The 21148-nt window shown below is 31.4% G+C and overlaps 2 protein-coding genes across 2 annotated transcripts; one reads left to right on the top strand and one right to left on the bottom strand.

Moving 5' to 3' along the window:
• Positions 1-3115: 3115 nt before the first annotated feature.
• Positions 3116-20712, top strand: LOC111045527 (protein THEM6). The gene is made up of 3 exons (XM_039429218.1): positions 3116-3753; positions 9467-9681; positions 20158-20712. The coding sequence occupies exons 1-3, from the start codon at positions 3609-3611 to the stop codon at positions 20419-20421; spliced, it is 624 nt and encodes a 207-aa protein (XP_039285152.1). The 5' UTR covers positions 3116-3608; the 3' UTR covers positions 20422-20712.
• On the bottom strand, positions 12049-13852 carry LOC120351503 (BTB/POZ domain-containing protein 6-B-like). The gene has a single exon (XM_039429217.1). It carries the CDS (start codon positions 13469-13471, stop codon positions 12272-12274), a length of 1200 nt encoding a protein of 399 aa, XP_039285151.1. The 5' UTR covers positions 13472-13852; the 3' UTR covers positions 12049-12271.
• Positions 20713-21148: the final 436 nt, after the last annotated feature.

The following is a 21148-nucleotide window of genomic DNA, read 5'->3' as shown; positions in this document are numbered from 1 at the left end:
AAGTAAGATATGATATCATTGATTTGATAAAAAATGTAATGAAATATATAAACTGTATAATACAAGAAGTATCATTTAGGTTTCATTTTCATGAATAAAATTATCAAATATTCAGGTATTCTATTGCTTCCCACGTATCTAGAGATACTGAAGTAAATCAACCCAATTGCTGATTACTGATTAATTGTCAAGGAGCTCTGTTTCTTTGAACTAACAATCGCTTTAATATTTTTTTCTATCAAAAAATGATAAATGATCGTACTTTTATATTGTTCAACTTCTCCAATCCACAAAATTTCCTTTCACCTTTCATTATATCAACTGCCTTACTGGATTTAAAAAAATATATCTTAAATTCATTCTTTCTATATTAAAATGCTTTTAACTTCAATAGTTTGGTATCCTGATTATGTACGTACTTTGATATGCATGATGAAGTTTATAATCACTGCTCAATTTTCATTTTTCACTTGTGAGAAAACAAGAAAGAACTTATTTTTAAATTTGATTGGACTGAGCTTCCCACAATTGTTCTTACTTATTCTATAATTTGTCAAGGTTGATAAAAACCTATAATCATTGATATAGACCAGCATGATATGTAACAAGCTATCGTTATTGCAGATACGATTATATTACAATTTAGTAACATTTCACCTCATATTATGTACCAAGATAAAGACAATGTAAAGTTATTGCAATGATTATATTATCAACCTCTATATATATCTTATTACTTCAAGTACATATTTCTGTGTTTTTTAAATTCTTCATAATGTTTGATTTATCAATAAATCACAAACTGTCTGCAAAAAAAATGTGAAAATTTTTTTAAATGCTCAAGTGAAACTCGTTATTTGGAAAATGTTGGCATTTCCTTGAAATAAAATTCATGAGAGCTAGCTCTTACTAGAACCTTCAAATTACAGTTACTGTTACTTAAAATGTATCAAATAAATAATAAATTTATTATGATAATAACTGAGTTATTTACTCCTTAATGGGATTTATTTATATTAGGATTGCCTATAGTTCTATTTCATTATGAGGTTCTATGCATTTAATTAAAATCATTTTTATTGATCCAAGAAGTCAAGTCATAATTATTCCATGTTTACCAAAGAATTTCGATTAATTCTAATGAAGATTATTGTATTGGAAATATCGATAATAGAGCCGAAAACCAATTCTCTTATAGCTCAACAAGTAACGTTAGTTTTATAAATTCATTTATCGAGTAAATTCTGTTTTAAATTCGACTTTTTATTAATTCTAATCATTTTATTCAAATAATTTTATTCTTACTCATTTTGAGAATTCAGCTCCATTTTCTAATTGAGTATTTATTTTTACCTTTTCTCTAATTGGTAAAACCAAGCTCAAAATTATATATTTAGAAAAATAAAAATAGAAACTCATATTAAACGTAATCGTAGTCTAGTGTTCAAAATCAAATCAAATTTAGTTCTGGATAAATCTTGAAATATATTCCAGTGAACCTTATTCATTATGAATTCTTTGCTTAATTTTCATATTCTGATGTATAATCAGAAGTAGTTTTTTCTGTTGAAATTTTGAATTATATAATATTTATTTTCATGTTGAATTATACTAGATTACAGTAACTGAATTTTACAAACTCAGAAATCAATTTTCAACCAAATAACTGTCATCCAAGTATGAATAATTATTCTCTCGACTTAACATTACTTTATTTCCAAGTACAACTAGAATAAACGTTGGTGATTGTAATTATCAATCATAGAGCCGAAAACCAATTCTCTTATAGCTCAACAAGTAACGTTAGTTTTATAAATTCATTTATTCAGTAAATTCTGTTTTAAATTCGACTTTTTATTAATTCTAATCATTTTATTCAAATAATTTTATTCTTACTCATTTTGAGAATTCAGCTCCATTTTCTAATTGAGTATTTATTTTTACCTTTTTTCTAATTGTAGGCAAATCAATTTTTACAATGCATTACTAAAATGAAGCTAAATTATGGAATTGAGTTTCAATCTTTTTAAAAACAGCCTAATATATACTGTATTTAAATAAATTAAAATTTAGTGATATTAGAAATTATAATTCTACTTTCATGTTATTACTTGGTTTTTACTTTTTCATGTTTTAAATGATGAAATTGAGTTTCAATTTCTTCAAAAACAGCCTAATATATTACTGTATTTGAATAAAATAAAAATTTAGTGATACGGTATTAAAAATGATAATTCTTTTTCATGTTTTTCACTTTTATTTTTTTCATGTTTTAAATTATGGAATTGAGTTTCAATCTCTTCAAAAACACCCTAATATATTACTGTATTTGAATAAAATTAAATTGAGTGACATTAGAAATTGTATTTTTTTTCATGTTTTCACTTTTCTATATCCATGGAAATAAACGCCTGATCTTGAAGTAGAATGTGTTTTTATTACCTACCTATATTTTCTCTCAATAAATCGACTCTGCGTTGTAATCTGTAGTATCCATACTACTTGTAAATTCTGTGCCGGTTGCACAATAGCCGGTTAAATTTTAACCGTGATTAATTCCACGAGAACCAATCAGAGAAGCCGTCTTTTCAAAACCGCCTTCTCTAATTGGTTCTCGTGAAATTAATCATGGTTAAAATTTATCCGGCTATTACTCAACCGGGTCTTTGACTTTTATTGTATACAAGTTGACATGTTTTGATGCGAACAAACGAACAAACACAACCCTACTCTCTCTTATTATATAGATAAGAGCACTTTTTTCTCGAGATAGAATCTCGTTCTCTGTTTACTTGATAAAAGTAATAGTTATGATGAAAAGTTCTGCTGTAGAAAACTCAGAAATAATTGTTTCTTTTTTTGAGTACAGGTCACAGCTCATGAAAATACATAATTAGTTGATCGTCAACGGTAATTTCATAGTAAGATTAAATTTTTATTCACTGTCAAGTATTTTTAATTGAATGAAGTTAGTTATTATTCGCGCTTTTTAATGGAGTGGAACATTCTGATACAGGATTTAGTTGACTGAATTCGTATCACAAAATGTTCATAAGAAAAAGAATGCAGAAATAAATCTAAGGGGCGTAAATGAATATTATGTGACTAAATATTTTCTAGTGATTCTGTATTTTGGCGAAATAAATTTTCTTTCTATATATTATTGTTTCAACGGCGATAAGAACACACAATAAGCGCAACTTCTCACCATAAACCTGCAACTCAATTAATCCGTTTGAATAGAATAAAAATTATACAGACGCAACCGGTCTTGATTGAAGGTCTTTAAGCGGCAAAACATCATATCCAAGTCGGAAGCGATACACATGAACCAATTATATCGGCGCAAGTTTGGTTTTTGTAGTCGAAACTTGGTTTTTTATAATATCGGCACAGGTTGTTGATAATCTACAAAGTAGTCTTTTTGTAGCCGAAAAGTGGTTTTATGTTGGATGCGCGTAATTCCGCGAATAGTGGCAGTATAGCGAACAGGTAGGCCTAGGTCGAGGTCAAATTGTGTTGCCATTCAGACAACAGACGACACTACGGTGCATGGTGTACCGTAGGCCTACTTTGCAGCTTTGTCCAGTTGCGCGTCTTCAGTCACAATGGACGTCACGACGCTAGTCTGGCCGATTGCCGTACTCTACATTTTCGTAGATGTCAACTACTTCCTGAGAACGGTCTTCACTCTGCTCGTAGGAATAGTGTTCAACAAGAGAGTGCGCATTAATGAGACTACCAAGATTTATGGTGAGCTGAAAACTTACATTTTTAATAACATTCTTCTTTGATTATCTTTTTGTCTTCTAAAGCAAAACAAATAATGTTAAAATAAGTTGTTTTCGAAGTGGATTTTCATTAGTATTTTGTACTTTTCAGCTGGTTATTACAATGTTTTGAAATAATGTGAATATGTAGGCTATTAAGTTTTGCGAAATAAATTAATTTTTGAATTATCGAGCGTGGATCGTTGTGTTTTCCATATAAAATTGTTTAGAGCCCCTTCATAGGTAGTATTTATTTTTTGAGTTTGTTGTTTCTAAACATATTTCTAAACATATTGTTTCTACACATGATTATTCAGCGCCCTTTCTTTGTATTTTGTTGTGTGAGTTTGTTGTGTTTTCAAACATAATTAACTTATTCAGCGTCCATTTTTATGCATTTTTTCGTAGCCTATTTATGATGATTTATGATGAATAATTCTATAGTCTGATTTTTACTCTAATATTGGCGTATGAAGGAGGCTCCTTTTTCCTTTTATATTATCCTTGAAATGGAAAAATTCCAAAAACCTTGTATATACGTCGATGCGCAATTAAAAAAGGAACATACCTGTCAAATTTCATGAAAATCTATTACCGCGTTTCGCCGTAAATGCGCAACATATAAACATTTAAACATTCAAACATTTAAACATTTAAACAATTAAACATTTAAACATTTAAACATTTAAACATTTAAACATTTAACATTTAAACATTTAAACATTTAAACTTTAAACATTTAAACATTTAAACATTTAAACATTTAACATTAAACATTTAAACATTTAAACATTAAACATTTAAACATTTAAACATTTAAACATTAAACATTTAAACATTTAAACATTTAAACATTTAAACATTTAAACATTTAAACATTTAAACATTTAACATTTAAACATTTAAACATTTAAACATTTAAACATTTAAACATTTAAACATTTAAACATTTAAACATTTAAACATTTAAACATTAAACATTAAACATTTAAACATTTAAACATTTAAACATTTAAACATTTAAACATTTAAACATTTAAACATTTAAACATTTAAACATTTAAACATTTAAACATTAAACATTTAAACATTTAAACATTTAAACATTTAAACATTTAAACATTTAAACATTTAAACATTTAAACATTTAAACATTTAAACATTTAAACATTTAAACATTTAAACATTTAAACATTTAAACATTTAAACATTTAAACATTTAAACATTTAAACATTTAAACATTAAACATTAACATTTAAACATTTAAACATTTAAACATTTAAACATTTAAACATCTAAACATTAAGAGAAATGCCAAACCATCGACTTGAATCTAGACCTCACTTCGCTCGGTCAACTACAATCCACAAAAATAGACTGAAAGTGAAACATAAATGAATTCTTGCTATGTGAACCGGTATTATTATTGTTGGTTAATGTTCTCTATTTAAGGTATTCGTTTTTATTGTGTGGCCTGGGTAATGTCCCTGAACAATTTTCAAGATTAATTACAACGTTGACGCAATTCTTAATAAGTGGCTATTTGTGAACTGAAGCACACTGTTATCAAAGAAAGAAAAACGCTCAGAGCGTATAGATTCGACGAAGGAAACGGGATGTTGTCGCCAACATAGGAATCCAGCTTTGATTTCCTCTTCAGACTATTTTGCCGGTTTTTTATGTGTGTGAGGATGCCAATAGAAAAAAGAATACATAATGGTCTCAATTTTCGGCAGCCCAACAATTATCAGCTTATTATCTACGATTAAAGCACACGTGTCTGTCTACAGTAGGCTATATATACACAGTGCTTACTGTGTTATAGTGTGTTTCAGGCATGCGAGCTAGCTTATAAGACAATAAATTGACGTGAGCAAATACCAATTGGTACCGTACACTATAGGACAATTTTTATGTTTCTAGTAGAATCTTTGCTAATAATATGATTCATACTCACATCAATTTATGCTTCAGAAAATCTGGTGTGGCGCACTCACAACTTTCCTTGCCGTTATTAAAATTGATCACGTGACGCTAGTGTTCCCGCGCATATCAAGTCTACTATTCAAAGATTTGAGCCAGCTAGTGACAGGGCAATAACGCTGGAGACACACGAGGTCTGCTATCTCTTCATAGTGAATCATTTAACAGAATCAACAGATGCCAACAGTTTGCAATTGGATTATCACATTTTCTCAAATTTCAAGCTTATTTTCAATTTTAGGTGAAAATGTTACTGGACATTAATTGAAGAGATGCTCAATCTTTTCCACTTGAAATTTTCCGTTTAAATTATATCTGAGACCTGATAATTGGAAATCTAAACTCAAAAACTTTTCATAGATGGTGCGGAGCTCCTGAAATTTTTACAGATATGAGACTTGTTGCAGTTGATATAGCTTATCAATGACTATTTTAGGTATGAATTTAATCAAAATCGTTGAAGCCATTTTCGAGAAAATCGCGAAAAAGCCTTTTTTGACATCATTTTCGATATTTTAGCCGCCATCTTGAATTGCATTTGATCGAAGTTGTTCGTGACAGATCCTTATAGTGTAAGGATCTTAAGTTCCAAATTTCAAGTCATTCCGTTGATTAGGAGATGAGATATCGTGTACTTAGACGCACATACACTCATACACACACACACACACCACACACACACACACCACACACACACACACACACACACACACACACACACCACACCACACACACACACACACACACCACACACACACACACACACACACACACACCACACACACACACACACACAACACACACACACACACACACACACACACAGACCAATACCCAAGAACCAAAAAAACACTTTTTTGGACTCAGGGGACCTTGAAACGTATAGAAATTTAGAAATTGGGGTACCTTAATTTTTTTCGGAAAGCAATACTTTCCTTACCTATGGTAATAGGGCAAGAAAAGTAAAAAAGGGGTATTGGAAATATAACTGAAGGTTTTGAGGTGCTGGCTACATTTTGCTCATCGTAAGTTTATAAGAACCAAAATTTGGGAAACTATTCAAGCTACACACTTTACAATAATAATCTGTCTTGATTTGAAATTGAATAATCTATTATTTGGTTTATACAGTGGGTTGTTTGATCATTAGATTTATATACGTTACGGTTTATTATATAGCCTTCAAATCATAAAGGGCCCCATACACTAGGGAACTTGGATCGACGAACTTTGCGAACCAAATCGTGACTAATTTGGTCTTCAATCTGGATTAAAAACTTTGTTCGGTTCGTCCGCAAGGGCGATATATTCTATCTATAATATATTCAATATATTTTCTTCCCACAGCAGCTGCAAACTTTGACACACTCATCTCCAGACCCCGAAAGACACTGAAGTGACGAACGGTTGTTCGCTCTCCCCACTACAGTGTGTGGGCAAATCCTACACGAACTTGGTTCCCCGAACCAATAAGTTCGCCGATCCAAGTTCCCTAGTGTATGGGGCCCTTTAAATAGAAGAGGATATGCTCTGGTCTGCCATAATTGATGAATCTGCAATGTGCCATGTTTAGTGTACCGGTAGCTGTCAGTGAGGATAGAATATGTATTACATTCTATACTCACTGGTAGCTGTATGTGATGATGTTATAGATAGCTTACCTGATGATGCTATAAATCCTGAATAATTTATTATGTTAGTTATATTCTTTATTGTGTTGATGTTATTAATTGTGCGTCTTTGATTATTAATTTTTTCTAATGCTCTGTTTTGATAATTGTTGAAATTTATGGGCCTTCAAATACCCAATTCCATTTATTTTCGGTTAGCCATTGATAACACAATAACGGAAATTCAAATTTTGTATTCTCAATATTTGAACGATAAATTTGGTTATACATATTATGGTATTATCCTGAATTGATCACTCGTGGTGGAACCTTCAAATACCTCAAATAATTCAACTTATACGATTGTACACACAATTTTAGTAAGATATCCTTCATCTCCTCTTCAATATTTTTGATGACTACTATTTTTGGACAATTTCTATCCAAATTTGAGAAAGGAACAATATGCTCAAAGTCCAAAACTGTTCCTTTCCCAAATTTTGATAGTAATTGTCCAAAAATAGTAGTCATCAAAAAATATTGTAGAGGAGATGAAGGCTATCTTACTGAAAAATCAGGAAATTGAAGAAGTTTTGGGCAATAGCCTGTTTTTTCTTTTCCGACTATTGTATTGTTCGCTCTATCTAATAAATAAATATTAAATAAAATTGTGTGTACGATCATATAAGTTGAATTATTTGAAGGTTCCACCACGGTATCAATCAATTAATAAATGAATAAAAATAAAATTATAGGCCTAATCAATCCTCTTGTACCCATTATAATATCTTAAATTATCATTGTATAATAAACTTCCCTCAAACCTCAAAATTTTCAGATTTTCCTGCAATAATTGCGAAAATAAAATCAATTTTACTGAAGGGAGCTCCTTATTTGATCCAAGATTGCATTCAAATCATCAATGAGAAATAAGGGCCAGAGAAAATTAAGTATTTCTCAGCCGTTTTTAGAGTACCTACGCAGGGCAGGAAGCTCTCCAATTGGCTGATTTGGTTGCAGTCTTAAAAAACTACTAAAAACGCTTGAAGTCCTACCCGCTTAATGTGGTCTGGCCCTAATTTGAATTTGCTTGATTCATGTGGTTTATAGTCTGGAATTATTTCTTGTTTTCTATTGCAATAGCAATATAAGAATAGACTAAGAATAGAAACTCTATCGCAGCCATATCTGATGTCATCAGATACAATACAAGAGTCAAATATATATAAGCTACAACATAATACGGTACATGATACAATAAAATACAAATATATCAGTAAGTTACACCATAGAAAAACAATATAGCGTAAGTAGATAACCCATGGTATAGGGCGTTTATGTCGCAACTTCTACTGTTATCTCAAGCCGATAGTTCATGTAATTCTTTCCTGTGTGACACTGGTAGTCTCTTATATTTTCGCCGTTCATACACTCTCAGCCCAACAAAACAGTAAAATTCGACAATAATCAACAGTAATCGGCTTGAGATAAACAGTAAAAGTAGCGACATAAACGCCCTATACCATGGGATATCTACTTACGCTATATTGTTTCTCTATGGTTACACTTTCAGTAGGTACCCTATGATAATATTGTCAACTGTGCAACTAATTGAAAGAAGTAAATTTGATTTGATTCGGTTCTCTGCAAAATATCTATTGCTCATTCTATTATAACAATAAATTATCAACTTACGTATGAGTTTTCTTACCTGTATGTCTCTATCACATATATACCTTCTTGGTAGAGAGTTAGTGGGGAGGATATTTTTAATATTCTTTCAGAAGAATGGACATTGACATGTCCAAAGCTCCGCCAATTTATGTAGATGCATAACAATATAATTATCCATAGTTATTATATTACAAATTACTTTTTCATATCATATACTTTCAATAATAATTATTTTCTTAGTCTATATTATGTAAATTCATCTATAATTTTGCTGTATTGTAAGCTATTGTATATAAGTGTATAAGCCAGTTTATATTGTAATCTACATAAATAAAGTACTCAATCAATCAATCAATCACAAACATAAATTATGTACAATGATTGAAATGGTGGAAACTTGAATGATAACAGACATTTTGTGGTGACAGGTATATGCCTCCCATCGGATGTAGACATGATGGTGTGTCACATGAACAATGCACGCTACTTGCGCGAGCTGGACTTTGCGCGCTACCATTTCTACGAGCGCGCGGGTCTGTTCGCGCGTATGTTCGCTGCACGCACTGTCACGCTGCAAACTGCTTGCTGGATCAGGTATCGGCAGGCTATTGCTACGTTCGCCGTTTACACCATTCATACTAAGGTATGCAAACTTTAACCTTAATTTTAACGTGGACCTCGTCTGAAATAAAATATTAAAAGGTACCTACTTTGGTGAGGTTCACGTCATAATGTTAGTGGAGATAGATAGGGGAACATTGCCGATTATCTGCCTTAATAACCTCACTATACAGAATGTCTCAAGGCGTAACAGCTGAGGTGAAAACTGACCTCACGCAGTTTTCTCATCCACAAGTATCTGATGTCACCTGTTCTAGTTGATTCAGTTGAATCATAATTCACAGTTGAATCATAATTTACTCTTAAAAACTGTTATTTGTTTTCTCCAAGATCAAAAACTCACTTATGTTAATAAACTCAGTTTGAATTTGTATCCCATATATTTTTTTTTATTATTACTTCCATTAAAACTAGTCACTAGGACTAACCATTAATTTTGTTCTCTTATTTCTTATCCTAAAATATTAATTTTTATTGCTAAAGTCTTCCAGTGAAGCCTACAGTTCTAATCTATAATTCTTCTACTTTAAATTCTTTCATATGATAATACCCATGATGTATCCCATATGATAATTTATCCAGTTCCGTGATAGTCTTTCCATCTGATAATAATATTTCTCAACTATTTTCAAATTAATTTTTTTCAATCAAGAATATTATAATTTCTTCAGAATTATTCAGTTAATTTAATCACTTTTTATATTATTTTCAATCACCTATTAAATTTGTTTTTTTTTATGTGAGAATATTGATACTGATGGGCACGCATCATAAAAAATATTGAAACCCTACCTTATAGAAATAGACATGGCCAGACATCTGTGTAATGCATGCAATGAATAATCCACTCGTCAGCTGATTGATTATGAAAAATTCTATAGTCCATATGGTAATAATTCTATAGCATATTGGAAAGAGGAAGAAATTTCAAATGAGATTCATAAAATTTGTTCCTTTGTTTGACGTTTTTGAACTTTTTATGAGCATTTAAACTGTTTAAAATTTGGTTTTAAGAACTTACTTAAAGAATGTACTTCTTTCAACTTTGATCGTTAATGAAAAGTTCAAGAACGTCAAACAAAGGAACAAATTATATGAATCTTATTGAAAATTTCTTTCGCTTTCCAATCATATCCTTAGATTAAATAAAAAGACTAAGAAATTGTCAAATATCCTTAGCAATATTGTTCTCTAGTACAAAGTAGAAAACAGCTTTACTTCTTTTGTGCGTAGAAAACAGCTTTACTTCTTTTGTGCTCATAACACCAAAAAAATGAGAATCGGACAAAGCATAACAGAGATACAATGAAATGTGTGTTACGAGGCAGCAAAACATCAATTCGTTGTAAATAGCAAGGAAGCCTACCAGTCTGTATTAACATCAAATTATGATTTTCTTGTGTTTGGATAAAAAAATTATAATTCAATTTTGTTTTTAATATTTTTTTTTCTAATAGCTTACTGCTGTGGTGATGTACTCATATTTTGCTGCCTCGTAACACACATTCCATTGTATCTCTGTTATGCTTTGTCCGATTCTCTTTTTTTTTTGACTGATTTTAAATAAAATTTCCTAAAAAATTTGTTCTTAGTAAATTTCTCTATCTATCACCGTTTTTGTAGAGAGTTAGTGGGGAGGATTTTTAATATTCTTTCCGAAGAATGGAAATTGATATGTCCAAAGCTCCGCCAATTTATGTAGATGCATAACAATATAATTATTATCTATAGTTATTATATTACAAATTGTTTTTTCATATCATATACAGTTCAAAAATTATTTTCCTAGTCTATATTATGTAAATTCATCTATAATTTTGCTGTATTGTAAGCTATTGTATATAAGTGTATAAGCCAGTATATATTGTAATCTACATAAATAAAGTACTCAATCAATCAATTCTCCATGCAATTTTGGATTAAAAGTTTAAAATGGCCGCCATTTTGAATTTTCGAATTGGACAAAGTTGAATATTTTTTCTACAGTTCATCTCTATTATTTGAACCGATTTTTATAGCGATCGGTTGAAAAAATTTGAGGATAAAAATTGTATTGTAAAAAATACAAAATGGCGAATATCTCGTAAACGAAGTGTTTTAGGGGAAAAAATGTATTCTACAGTTTCTCCTTGTTTTGACCCATAGAACCTTTTCTCGAAGTTTGGCACTCTACTTTTGGGACACTCTGTATATTATTTATTTATTATGATGAATAATCATCAAAATATTATTATAATGATGTATATAATATTTATTTGATGAAAGATTTATTTATTTATTTATTTATTAGATAGAGCGAACAATACAATAGTCGGAAAAGAAAAAACAGGCTATTGCCCAAAACTTCTTCAATTTCCTGATTTTGTCACAAATCGTCCAAATATTATGTAGTTTACACTCATCAGTTTTTCAATCAATTATGCAAATTCAATTATCTATTTATTGATCCATATTCCCAGAGATTGAACATTTTTTAATATAATGTATTTTGGATTCTCTAAAGGTTGAATTCACACACTAATGTTTTATATTAATGTTGTTATACTAAAGTGTATATCTAAACACCCCTGCCAAGTTTGGAAAAAAATACTATATACTATTACTAAACTATACTACGAGTGCACTGCTTTTTCAGACATCTCAGAAATTTCCAATTTTAAAATCCCTTCCGTCAGTTGTAATTTTAAATAATAGGGTAAAATGACATACTTATTTTCAATGCACAAAATAATATCAACCATTTCATTATTCAAAATCTCTTCTCCAGAATCTTCTGAATTCCTCAGCGAATGTAACTTAACTGTGGGTTTGACTTTGAATAGCTTAGCTGAGCAGTCATCCACATCTATTGTACGTGATTTATCCATTGTATATACAAATGTTAAACAAACCGTCGAATCTCTAAACTCTTCACAATTGATGCTGTTCCCTGTCCGTGTAAAATAGTATCCTCTGTCTTTTTTTTCCTCCTCTCTTACTTGCTTCTCCTCAATTTTTCCTATTGTAAAATTTCGAGGCTCAGATACAGGACAAAATTTGTGAGGCAGTTCATCTTCAAGGTCCATTAGATTGTGTAAAAGAGAAATTCTTTCCTCTGCAGTTATCAGATCAGACTTGGACAGGCCTTCTTTGTATTGATCTTTATCCATTGTTAGAAACCGTACGTGCTTTTTGATGCAATTGAAATATTCCGCCTGCAAATCTATGTTTCGGCGAACAGCCTCTGCAATAGCCCATTTTTCCGTATATTTGAACACCTCCAGTTCAGACTCCAAGTTTAATGAGTCCATCTTTAGAATTGTTTCTAGTGTTTGAACATTGGCTGAAAGAAACTTTTCACTCTGCATTACTTCTCTAGTTTTGTTCTGAAAGACAGCCGCACAAATTTTTTCAATGTCTGGAATGTTATACTTGCAAGAAAATTCATAAACGTCTATCACTTCAGACACAGAGATATTGTCTTTGATGTATTGAACACATTTTGACATAAGATCGGGAATAACATATTTCCAAGAGGCCAGATATGATGAGCACGCTTGTAGACCTGACGAGAAATTCACACTATCTGTATAGATAAATTGTTTCATACCTTGAAAGACATCAGGCTCAACGTCTTTTACCTCGAAAGTTGAAGCATTGTGGAGTCCATCATACAGCACAGCTCGGAAAACAGGACTAGAGATGCCAAACAACAGTTTATGTCCTTTGATTTTGCACTTTTGTTCACCAACCAAGAATTCACAATCACTTAAATCGTCGTTATTGAGGCAAAGTTCGAACTTGCTCTTCAAGGATTCAGGAGTGGAACTCATGACTGCTCGATTAGAACTATTTTATTGTTTATACGGTACCGTATATAAAGTTATAAATCCACCTATATTCTCGATTCTAGACGATTTAAAACAAGTCGAAAACTCAAAATATTTGGAGAAGACTACTTATTATTGCATAAGAAAGTATTAGAGGATTCTATAGAGTAGAGTAAAGATAAGAGAGTATTAGAGGATTCTATAGAGTAGAGTAAAGATAAGAAAGTATTAGAGGATTCTATAGAGTTGAGTAAAGATAACGACCGTTCAATAATACTTGTATGTTGTCTCTTCTTATCTTGTCTCTGACTCATCTTCATTAACTAATTTACCAACGATCACTGTGATAATCGATAGGCTCATCATTCAGCTTCATTGATAGTCACCAATTTATCGATGAACGTAATCAAATACCGTTCGGTTCTTAGTAACAGATAAGATTACTGAATTACCTCAACGACCACCACTTTCTCATCGAATTATTCGGGGTCTCTTGGATCGAGCAATGAATAAGTTATACATTGATTAACGGTATAAATGTGATATAAATAGTTTTCACATTTATCGATGTTATATCATTTTCCTACAGTTACGTTGAAAAGTGGCCATTGCTGCACTGATTACAGAACGCAAAGAATCACTTTTCCGCTCTAGTGCGGGAAAAATTTTTCTGCACTCCAGATTTGCAACATGGCAACGCAAAATACTTAGTAGGTTATATGGAGCAACAGTGCAGCAAAATCAAAATGAAGTTGGTAAGAGTGACTGGGCTGCTATAGTGAGCAGAGCTGCAACGAAGCACAACGCACAAATTATTAGTATTAGATATTATAACCAAGGACAACATTTTTATTCAATTTGACAATAAATTAAGGTTTTTATCAATAATAAAATTACACAGAATTACATTTGATGCATTTCAGACAATTTTACCCATAATTACCCACTTTTCATATTCAATGGAAACTGTAGGAAAAACTTAATGTGAAATACGTGCGCAAAGTTCCTCTGCTGCACTCAAGAAACCATTCCGCCCTCGCCTACGGCTCGGGCGTAAACGTTTCTTTCGGTGCAGCAAACTGTCACTTTGCGCACTAGTTGCACAAATAACTATATTGTAATTAATCTACAGATGGAAATTACTGAGATATTGCAATTATTCAAAAGCTAATGAATTAATTATCATTATTAAACGAAAATCCAAATTAAATGCTGTAATTCACCCCGAAGACTCCTGCTACTGCAAATATTGACAACAGGATAAACAGCTTGATGGAAATTCGATGAGAACTACTATCCAAAAATTAGTTCCCGGGCTGGCAACTAATTTTTGGATTGTAGTTCTCATCGAATTTCCATCAAGCTGTTTACCCTGTTGTCAATATTTGCAGTAGCAGAAGTCTTCGGGGTGAATTACAGCATTTAATTTGGATTTTCGTTTAATAATGATAATTGTAAATAATCTTGAAGTTTTCTCCCTTTCATATATGGTCCACTCGGGGAGGAGTGAATCTCACACGGGACTCTTAACAATGACGGAGATTTTCATGTTTAATTGAAGAAAAAATTCAACTGAGTTTATTACGTTCAGCTCCTACTAACACCTCTGAAAATCTCCCAATAAGAAAGCTCTCGCATATTTCATGTCATCTACAGTATTAAGCATTCATACACTGGACTTATCTATAATCTATTCTATGATATAATAGAGGAAAGAATTGGCTTATACATGTACGGGATAAGAAATTCACGAATGACGCATCATCACGTCTGAACTAGTCAACTGATTAACTTGAATTTTTTCAAATAGATTCTCGATTTACCGAGGATGGTTATTATAACCATAATAAGCCTATTATTCTATGATCTTGAATCATAGAATGTTCTTGATCTTGAATCATAAATCTTGAATGTTCTTCAAGATTTTAGTACGTGAAGTATTCAGTTCATTGAGTTTTCAATTCGTCAAGCTTTAAATTCGTTATACTTTGCTTGAGAGTAGTCATAGATATTGTATTCAACGGATATCGTATTGTATTCATAGATATTGTATTGTAGTCATAGATATTGTATTCAACGGTTTCATCTTCCATCTTCTCATTCTTCTTCTAATATTTATACCTTCTTCTTCTTCTATATCTGTACTATATTATATAAAGGAAGGGATTGGTTTATACATGTTTAAAAGAAACAAAACCTACTCTAGAACATGGTACGCCATAGTGGAGTAGGTCAATTTCCACACAGAAAAAACTTGAGGACACATTATAACAAATTTTTGTAACTAACTATTGTATGTAATTGTATTTATCTAATATTTTCTGTAATTGATGTAGTAGTTTTGGTTTTTTTGGGAAATAAACATTTATTTATTTATGTACAGGATACGAAATAATCATGTTTGACGCATCATTTCGACTGAACTACTGAATTGATCAACTTGAAATTTTGCAAATAGATTCTCGATTTACCGAGGATGGTTATTATAACCATAATAAGCCTATTATTCTATGATCTTGAATCATAGAATGTTCTTGATCTTGAATCATAAATCTTGAATGTTCTTCAAGATTTTAGTACGTGAAGTATTCAGTTCATTGAGTTTTCAATTCGTCAAGCTTTAAATTCGTTATACTTTGCTTGAGAGTAGTCATAGATATTGTATTCAACGGATATCGTATTGTATTCATAGATATTGTATTGTAGTCATAGATATTGTATTCAACGGTTTCATCTTCCATCTTCTCATTCTTCTTCTAATATTTATACCTTCTTCTTCTTCTATATCTGTACTATATTATATAAAGGAAGGGATTGGTTTATACATGTTTAAAAGAAACAAAACCTACTCTAGAACATGGTACGCCATAGTGGAGTAGGTCAATTTCCACACAGAAAAAACTTGAGGACACATTATAACAAATTTTTTGTAACTAACTATTGTATGTAATTGTATTTATCTAATATTTTCTGTAATTGATGTAGTAGTTTTGGTTTTTTTGGGAAATAAACATTTATTTATTTATGTACAGGATACGAAATAATCATGTTTGACGCATCATTTCGACTGAACTACTGAATTGATCAACTTGAAATTTTGCATAAAGATTCTTAATTTACCGTGGATGGGTATGGGCCTGTTTTCAACTTTTTAAATTATAATCCTGATAATTGAAACACATTTATTCATTCTATGATACAAAGTTCACGTAAGTGAGCTGATGCTCAATCAAATCATGAAGGCATTGCGACTTTCATGACAGTCATTGACTTTCACATTCAAAAAATGAATGCAATTTACTCGAATCTACAATAATGCATTCTACATGGACTAATAGGCCAAATAGTTAAGTTTCTATAACAAAATGATGATTTAATGTTTTCTGACAGGTGATTTTCTGGGACGATCGAACTATCTTTCTCGAAATTATTCAATATGTGATACAAAATTTACGTAAGATAAAAGCACACAATCGAATCGTCATCTACAATGTAATCATTTGCTGGACTAATAGGAGAAATAGTTAGTTTCTATCATCAAATGATGATTTATTGTTTTCTGACTGGGGATTTTCTGGGTCGATCAAAGCATCTTTCTCGAATTTATTCATTCTGTGATACAAGATTCACGTAAGATAAAAGCACAATTAAATCGTCATCTACAATGCATTCGCTGACTGGACTAATAGACAAAATAGTTATTTCCTATCATCATTTATGATGATTTACTGTTTTCTGACTGGGGATTTTCTGGGACGTTCGCACCATCTTCCTCGAATTTATTCATTCTGTGATACAAAATTCACGTAAGATAGAATCTCTATCAAATCGTCATCTTCAATGTAATCATTTGCTGGACTTATAAGCAGAATAGTTAGCTTCTATCATAAAATGAATATTTTAAATTGTTTTCTGACAGGTGATTTTCTGGGACGATCGAAGCATCTTCCTCGAATTTATTCATTCTGTGATAGGTACAAAATTCACGTAAGATAGAATCTTTATCAAATCGTCATCTACAATGTAATCATTTGCTGGACTAATAGGAGAAATTGTTAGTTTCTATCATCAAATGATGATTTATTGTTTTCTGACTGGGGATTTTCTGGGTCGATCAAAGCATCTTTCTCGAATTTATTCATTCTGTGATACAAGATTCACGTAAGATAAAAGCACAATTAAATCGTCATCTACAATGCATTCACTGACTGGACTAATAGGCAAAATAGTTAGTTTATATCATCATATTATGATGATTTACTGTTTTCTGACTGGGGATTTTCTGGGACAATCGAACCATCTTTCTCGAATTTATTCAATATGTGATACAAAATTCACGTAAGATAAAAGCACAATCAAATCGTCATCTACAATGTAATCATTTGCTGGACTAATAGGCAAAATAGTTATTTTCTATCATCATTTATGATGATTTACTGTTTTCTGACAGGTGATTTTCTGGGACGATCGCAGCATCTTTCTCGAATTTATTCATTCTGTGATACAATATTCACGTAAGATAAAAGCACAATCAAATCGTCATCTACAATGCATTCACTGACTGGACTAATAGGCGAAATAGTTATTTCCTATCATCATTTATGATGATTTACTGTTTTCTGACTGGGGATTTTCTGGGACGTTCGCACCATCTTCCTCGAATTTATTCATTCTGTGATACAAAATTCACGTAAGATAGAATCTCTATCAAATCGTCATCTTCAATGTAATCATTTGCTGGACTTATAAGCAGAATAGTTAGCTTCTATCATAAAATGAATATTTTAAATTGTTTTCTGACAGGTGATTTTCTGGGACGATCGAAGCATCTTCCTCGAATTTATTCATTCTGTGATAGGTACAAAATTCACGTAAGATAGAATCTTTATCAAATCGTCATCTACAATGTAATCATTTGCTGGACTAATAGGAGAAATTGTTAGTTTCTATCATCAAATGATGATTTATTGTTTTCTGACTGGGGATTTTCTGGGTCGATCAAAGCATCTTTCTCGAATTTAATCATTCTGTGATACAAGATTCACGTAAGATAAAAGCACAATTAAATCGTCATCTACAATACATTCACTGACTGGACTAATAGGCGAAATAGTTAGTTTATATCATCATATTATGATGATTTACTGTTTTCTGACTGGGGATTTTCTGGGATAATCGAACCATCTTTCTCGAATTTATTCAATATGTGATACAAAATTCACGTAAGATAAAAGCACACAATCGAATCGTCATCTTCGTCATCTACAATGTTAATCATTTGCTGGACTAATAGGCAAAATAGTTATTTTCTATCATCATTTATGATGATTTACTGTTTTCTGACAGGTGATTTTCTGGGACGTTCGCAGCATATTTCTCGAATTTATTCATTCTGTGATACAAAATTCACATAAGATAAAAGCACAATCAAATCGTCATCTACAATGCATTCACTGACTGGACTAATAGGCAAAATAGTTAGTTCATATCATCATACTATGATGATTTACTGTTTTCTGACTGGGGATTTTCTGGGACAATCGAACCATCTTTCTCGAATTTATTCAATATGTGGTACAAAATTCACGTACCGAGATAAAAGCACAATCAAATCGTCATCTACAATGTAATCATTTGCTGGACTAATAGGAGAAATAGTTAGTTTCTATCATCAAATGATGATTTATTGTTTTCTGACTGGGGATTTTCTGGGTCGATCAAAGCATCTTTCTCGAATTTATTCATTCTGTGATACAAGATTCACATAAGATAAAAGCACAATCAAATCGTCATCTACAATGTATCCATTTGCTGGACTAACAGGAGAAATAGTTAGTTTCTATCATAAAATAAATATTTATTGTTTTCTGACAGGTGATTTTCTAGGTTGATCAAAGCATCTTTCTCGAATTTATTCATTCTGTGATACAAGATTCACGTAAGATAAAAGCACTATTAAATCGTCATCTACAATGCATTCACTGACTGGACTAATAGGCAAAATAGTTAGTTTATATCATCATATTATGATGATTTACTGTTTTCTGAAGATAAAAGCCCAATCAAATCGTCATCTACAATGCATTCACTGACTGGACTAATAGGCAAAATAGTTAGTTCATATCATCATATTATGATGATTTACTGTTTTCTGACTGTGGATTTTCTGGGACGATCGCAGCATCTTTCTCGAATTTATTCAATATGTGGTACAAAATTCACGTACCGAGATAAAAGCACAATCAAATCGTCATCTACAATGTAATCATTTACTGGACTATTAGGCAGAATAGTTATTTTCTATCATGAAATGAATATTTCAATTGTTTTCTGACAGGTGATTTTCTAGGACGATCGAAGCATCTTCCTCGAATTTATTCATTCTGTGATAGGTAAAAATTCACGTAAGATAGAATCTTTATCAAATCGTCATCTACAATGTAATCATTTGCTGGACTAATAGGAGAAATTGTTAGTTTCTATAAAAAATAATGATTTATTGTTTTCTGACAGGTGATTTATTGTTTTCTGTCAGGTGATTTATTGTTTTCTGACAGGTGATTTATTGTTTTCTGTCAGGTGATTTATTGTTTTCTGTCAGGTGATTTATTGTTTTCTGACAGGTGATTTATTGTTTTCTGTCAGGTGATTTATTGTTTTCTGACAGGTGATTTATTGTTTTCTGGCAGGTAATTTTCTGGGACGACCGCAGCATTTACCTCGAACACCAGTTCAGAACCCTGGACGGTTGTCTTCGGTGCGTGGGCATGAGTCGCCAGACAGTCCTCACTGGTTCAATGCACCACTTTGTGGGCGAAGGGGCAATGCCCCCCCAGCCGTCAGCCGAGCTCTCCCATTGGCTGGCTTCCATTGACGCCTCCAGCCAGCGCCTGCAGTCGACCAATGGCAGCGTTGTTCACGACCGCAAAACTGATGTTTGCAACAACAGATGACTCTCAAGAGAATAATTGAATTGCTGCCTTTATTTAATCCCATAGTGAGGTCCACGTTATAATGACAGTGGAGAAGGAAGGAGAACAGCGTTGGTATGATTCTCTGCCTTGCCACTGCCTTCTATAGAGGATAGCTGACTGATACCGTTATATTTGATGTAATATGAACTGTTTATTCTTGTTTGAAATAACCAATCATATCATATTCGTCAAGAACATGTATTTCCCAAAGATAAATTGATAAATATAAAGAAAATAAAAATCTCAGTACCCTTTTTTTGAAATATTTTATCACAACATGCTTCGGACATTTATGCCATTTTCAAGTGATTTGAAGTAAATAAAAATTAATTTATTTATTTCAATACTTATTAATTAATTAATTTTTTATTTACTTCATATCACTTAAAATGGCATAAATGTCCGAAGCATGTTGTGATAAAATATTTCAAAAAAAGGGTACTGAGATTTTTATTTTCTTTATATTTATATTACAAGTAGCCCTATACAGAAAAGAGATAAATAAATTGATAAATTTTCATAATTGGGATGATATATTTCTGCCAATTGATTATGTTATATATATATATATATATATATATATATATATATATATATATATATATATATATATATATATATATGTCTACATATATATAAATGATCATGATTATGTTATATATGTCTACATATATAAAACGATCTGGAAGGATAGCGCTATCTGCTT

Source organism: Nilaparvata lugens, chromosome 5 (genome assembly GCF_014356525.2).
Source record: "Nilaparvata lugens isolate BPH chromosome 5, ASM1435652v1, whole genome shotgun sequence".
Taxonomy (NCBI): Eukaryota; Metazoa; Arthropoda; class Insecta; order Hemiptera; family Delphacidae; genus Nilaparvata; species Nilaparvata lugens.
Note: the sequence above shows the minus strand (reverse complement) of the source record. Positions and strands in the feature narration are given on the sequence as shown.

Bases quoted from the DNA above. Each gene is read 5' to 3' on its own strand.
- LOC111045527 (XM_039429218.1), top strand. From the start codon at position 3,609: ATGGACGTCACGACGCTAGTCTGGCCGATTGCCGTACTCTACATTTTC. The intron at 3,754-9,466 runs GTGAGCTGAAAA...TTGTGGTGACAG, and splicing joins TGAGACTACCAAGATTTATG to GTATATGCCTCCCATCGGAT. The intron at 9,682-20,157 runs GTATGCAAACTT...GTTTTCTGGCAG, and splicing joins TTTACACCATTCATACTAAG to GTAATTTTCTGGGACGACCG.
- LOC120351503 (XM_039429217.1), bottom strand. From the start codon at position 13,471: ATGAGTTCCACTCCTGAATCCTTGAAGAGCAAGTTCGAACTTTGCCTC.